Genomic DNA, 5382 nt, shown 5'->3' with positions numbered 1-5382 from the left:
CGGAATGTCCGTGGTTCGAACCCCACCTGTGCTTCTAGATTTCCTCTGTCTAGGCTCGGGCAACCCCGGCCCTCGTGCTCCCTTTGGGTGGTATTGCAACTAGGCACCAAAAAGGTTTTACAGATGAAGGACTAAATCCATTTAGTCGTAGATGAATTTAGAATAATAAATGGGAAGTATTCGTGCTTAAAATTGTAATCCTGGCAGACTGTTAAACGGACACTTTTGAGTGTAACCAGGTATTCTGGTTCTTGAATCAGCTTGGTATTTAAACCAAATGGGTGTGTGCGTGCAGTAAATAGTCTGAGGCGTGAACCACACTAGACGTTGCCTCACTGAATCTATTGTGCATTCACAATAAACTGATTGGTTTCTCAGATGCCATACGCTTTTTGGAGACATTTTTGTCTGGTTCTGAAATCTCGAATTATTCCTCCTCCCTTGAGGTTTAAAGCACAGTGAATTTGCTGCAATTCGACATACAATTGTTAGGCAGTCACGTTGATCGTCCGTTTTCAACTTGAGCTAATCTTGATTGTCAGGAAAGGTCTGACCGGAAAAATCCTAAATCCAGAACAATTGGCCTGGGATACAAAATAGCCAAAAGGCCTTGTCAAACGAGTAAAAATTCCAAATGTGTCATTACGAATTTGTCTGGCACTACAGTGACCCGTTGTTCAAACCGCGGGAGGGCCACTGCTAAAGAGCTCTGAAAAGTGAGTTTCAAACCCAGGTTTCTCCGGAAACAATCACATCATAACGAGAGAAAGACAGTTGCTACATTTAGTGTACCGGTGGATACCGCCACAATTTGCACCCAGTTTCAGCGGGTAGAACGACTCGAGCATTTCGCCAAAATCCGTTCCGCTTGGATGATGCAATCATCACAGGACAACCGGCAAAATAGGATTCGTCCCATCTGCATGCTTCCATTCCACAAAAGAATTCTGAAACAGGATTCTAGCAGATGGGGAGATGACTAAAATTAAAGCGAGATAAAATCATCCGGTGGCATTGACGACCCACATTGGCTACTTTCGTGCTAGATAGCGTATGAGTTTGCCTTTGTTGAATCTGCTGCTTCCCTTATCAAGCATCGTTTGTTTGTCGATTGTGTCACTTCTAGGGGGATGTTTTTACCCCACACGAAATTCGAAAAATTGGATAACACTTATTCGGCTATTCCCTAACTCTTGCTATAATTTTGCACTTAGAAAAAGAATGTGTTGTTAATTTTCCCATTTAGCATATTTGGTTGAGCTTTCCAAAACTATTAACTAACTTATATTTACTGCTAGTGCGTTTCGAGCATAGTTCGGGAAAAAATCTATACGCCCAATTCTTCTTACGACAACACAGTTGGAGTTAGGAAGTGCTTTTTGTTGCTTCACCAACCTCGAATGTAATAACTTGTAGAAGAAATAATTTAAGGACGAGTGGTTGAATATCAACTGAAAAATTAACAAGTATTTATCGGTTCTGATCAGGCGTGCATTGTTCCTGGAGCTTGTGACAGGATCGTTATTTTTTCATTTGCTCTACTCCATAATGTCTTGAGTCTTCGGCTACCTATATACGGGCATTAAAACTACAGATCCGGAACGGAAAGACTAGTAGGAGTCTGCATTATTTGAGTTGGATTGATTAATTCAAAATTATGCAATGTGGGAAAATATCCCAGTAACCCAGCGAATCGCCTCATCATCCGAGGTTATCCTGTCCAAAACCTATACATTTCAGAAGGAACTCGATGGGAGAATTTCTGAGTTCGGTAAACACTGACCTTGCATTTGACCTGTCTTATTACCTTCGGCAAAATTCGGATTATAGCTCATTCGCCTGAAATGGTAACTTTTTGCTACTATCCCCTAATGGTTTCTGCATAATTTAGATTGAAAGTGCTCCCGAACGGCGTGATAAACTCCTCTCAGTTTACGTTTTCAGCTCTGATCATATCGGTGCCCACCTAGCTAAAACGCAGTTCCAGAACTACACATGTCTTTAGCTTGCTAACTTTAAAGGCTTGGGATGTTACTAAGCTTAGCCGCGCACTTGAAACATAGTCAGCCGAGCATCTTTCCAGGACCCATAGGAACGTGCATCATGATTGCATGAAAGCTGTCGTGGGCAAGTGATTTCACGATGGCAACCGAATTATTTTGGGTCTGTTTTAACTGCCGTTAGCCATATGTGCCATGGGCCTGTCTATTAGGTATATTACGAAGTGGAGCTTGGTGATTAAGAAATGACTTGCCCTCGTGAACTTTCACAGATTCTGTGTCATAACAATGTTGCAAAAACACTGCGTTTTCATAATCTTTGTTATTTTTTGTTGATGCTTGAATAATACTTCCAGCATTTCACATAACGTTTGCAACAATTTTGCGTTGCATTCAAATGAAATGGTTCCACAAAATCAAGCATTTTTTCTCGATTGCCTCATAGAAATAGTTGCAAAGTTAGATGGAATGTGAACTCTGTATACTTTGCTCGTGACGCGGTAAACTGTTTTCAGGACGATTGGATAGATTATGAGATGGGCGTGTACATCCGCATCAACAAATGACCATTTCTCAAGGATATTCCCAGTGTATTGCGCTGATTGGCTGATTTTTTCAACCAGTAAGAAACTAGCAAAATATGTCCTATAAAGCACCACAGACATTGTATTCATAGGAGTTAAATGACACCTTTAGGGCACATGACTACAGAGACACCGGAATGAATGCAACTCCCGAATATTCCTCGATTATACTGACCCCAATAGCCCCGTCCATGTGTACGTTTGACGGCTGGCCACTGAAGGTTTTTCACAAAGGATTCCAACCATTCCACACCCAATTTGCTCTATTTCTATGCCCTTTGGGTGTACTTGCGAACCTGATCAATGTGGTAGTTCTCTGCCAACCAAGGCTACGTAATTCCACGAATCTATTGCTTTGCTTCTTGGCAATCAGTGATGGAATGATCATGTTTTTGTATATTTTCTACGATATATTTTATCTGATAATTCCTTATTTAAAAGAAGGAATGCCTTTGAACTATGCCAAAATGCTGCTGATCATTATCATCCTACTCAGTTCTTTCCAAGCTTTTTCTGCGTGGACGATCGTTGTGATAGCTATTTTTCGGATGCTGTACGTTCGGACAGGGGTACGTGCTGTTATTTTTTGCAGCAACGTTCGAGCTAGACTTGCAATCACCTGCGTTTCAATGCTTTCTATCATTCTTACTATCCCGCTTGCTCTGGGACATCGTGTGGTCCCAGTTCTGACCTCATTCAACGACTCAGTCAACGGTACCCTCGGGAGTAACACAACAACCAGCTACACAGTTCATTATGCACCGAACGAAATACTCCGATTTTTTGTGTTCATCACCACAGCAATATTGATCAAAGCCTTGCCCGTAATCATTATGTCAGTGGTCAGTATTATTTTGATTGTTTCAATACATCACACCGAACGACGGTATCGTGGATTGCAGAAGGATACGCACGAAAGGCGTCGGTTTCTTGCGCATATCGAACTAGACATGCGGTCCAGGATGGAACAGCAAGACTCTCGAGTGCCTACTGGACCAGAGAATGGATGTGGATCGGGGCGTTCAGCCACAAAATACAGTGGTGCAAATTCTTACATATCCAGTGGACGTAACGCAAATCAAACGACATACATGTTGCTCACAATCATTGTCCTCTATGTAATCACTATTCTACCTCAGGTGAGTTCTTGAAAAATTTAAAGGAGTAGTTATTTGAACACCAAATAAATAAGTGCGTTTTGGACGCTTGAGGTCTACGTCTGGGTGAGGGGTTTCTGGATAAGACTCATTTACGTTGGAACTCATACCAAATTTGATCATTGTCTTGAGCCGTTTAAAGCCATCAAACGGATTGATTGATGACCAACGGTGTTTTCTTTGTTTCTTTGTTGTTTCTCCATGAATACCGCCCCCTTAGTGACCGACCCATAATCATTTATGGTTCCTTGGAATTTTAAAACGTTTGTCTTTTACAACTGAACAATTATTTTGGGTTCTAACGTTCGACAGGTCAGCATATAAAAAGCACAGCACACTTTTTGAATCCGTTCCTAGTGTGTGTCGCCTAGCCCTCGGTTAGTTGCTTAATTTAATAAGGTCGACATTTGAACTTTACACGTTATTCGGGACAACACTAGATTGTGCGGTTGGTATTTGCCTCAGCGAAGAATTCAGGTCTCAGAGATATATTGTCTATAGCAGTTTACAAACTGCACCAGAGGTATCAGGACTTAATTAAATCCCCTTCTTATGATCTTTTCGAACCAAATGCATTGCATAATCGTCACCCCTGATGTTCGAGATACCGAAGTATACGTTTTCGACCAGTCATGAGTTTCCGAAAACCTAATGAGTGATGCGCTCGTTCGATAAAATTATGGTGGCTTTTCAAATGCATATGGCCAGTCCTCTCACTTTTATCCGTCTTCGGGAGGCCAGAATAACCTCAAACGAAACTCAGTGATAAGGATATTAGGTAGGAAGAAGATATCTCAAACAACGGTCTTGTTGAGATTAGTTATGCATACTCAGAGGAAGGATGCCTATTGTGCTGCGGCCCGATACGTGGTTTACTTAGCCATTTTGAGAATCCCATCGTTTTTAAGAATACAAACAACTCCAAAATACGAGAATGTTTTCTGTGCTAAATTGCACAATGCTCTATCTACCGGTCAGTCGTGGAGTTAGCAGAAGCTGATTGTGAAATCTACTTCCCTGTGCCAAGAATAATTTTCAGTACCAGTGAGGATTGTCCGCCAACATTATTCATGTTGGGAAATGTAGTTAAAGATGCAGCTGGTGAACTCCTGTGAACAGACCGCGCTTAATTCCACGCGGCGACACACTTTGGTCGATGTTAACCAACGTTCTGGTGTAATACAAGGGCATCATTCGTCCAACCTTGTCACTTTGAGCAGTGAGCGAGCTTGTCGGATAAGCAACACTATCTAGAGTAATGTGCGGCTATCAGAAAAAATGACACAAGCTATCAGCAATCCTAAACCTTCGAATAACTTTAAGCTGCAGAGTTGTCATTTATGGACAAATAAATTAATGTTTAGACGTAATCGCTTTGGGATCATTCATGTAGGCGTAGTCCCCGAGTTTCCGTCCGTCTTATGTTCTTCTTCTTGTAATCAAATTGCACAAAATTATCAAACTACATCGATTTCTAAACAAATTTAATTTTGCGAGACTCACCTAGAACGCACCGGAACCTCTCGCCTGTGGTGTTTCCAGAAAAGTAAATATGCTGCACCAGGCCTGGGAACATTAAAAACGAGAGATTCATCCGGTTTTCAGGTGAGTCTCTCGCAAAATCAAATTTATTTGAAAATG

At 41.5% G+C, this 5382-nt stretch overlaps 1 protein-coding gene across 1 annotated transcript; it reads left to right on the top strand.

Annotated features, from left to right (window-relative positions):
* Positions 1-3030: 3030 nt before the first annotated feature.
* On the top strand, positions 3031-4995 carry T265_00921 (hypothetical protein; the record flags this gene model as incomplete). The annotated part of the gene is made up of 2 exons (XM_009164816.1): positions 3031-3723; positions 4828-4995. 2 exons carry the CDS (start codon positions 3031-3033, stop codon positions 4993-4995), a joined length of 861 nt encoding a protein of 286 aa, XP_009163080.1.
* Positions 4996-5382: the final 387 nt, after the last annotated feature.

The sequence above is a fragment of the Opisthorchis viverrini genome, assembly GCF_000715545.1.
Source record: "Opisthorchis viverrini unplaced genomic scaffold opera_v5_9, whole genome shotgun sequence".
In the NCBI taxonomy this organism is placed as follows: domain Eukaryota; kingdom Metazoa; phylum Platyhelminthes; class Trematoda; order Opisthorchiida; family Opisthorchiidae; genus Opisthorchis; species Opisthorchis viverrini.
This window is presented reverse-complemented; position numbering and strand designations above follow the sequence as displayed.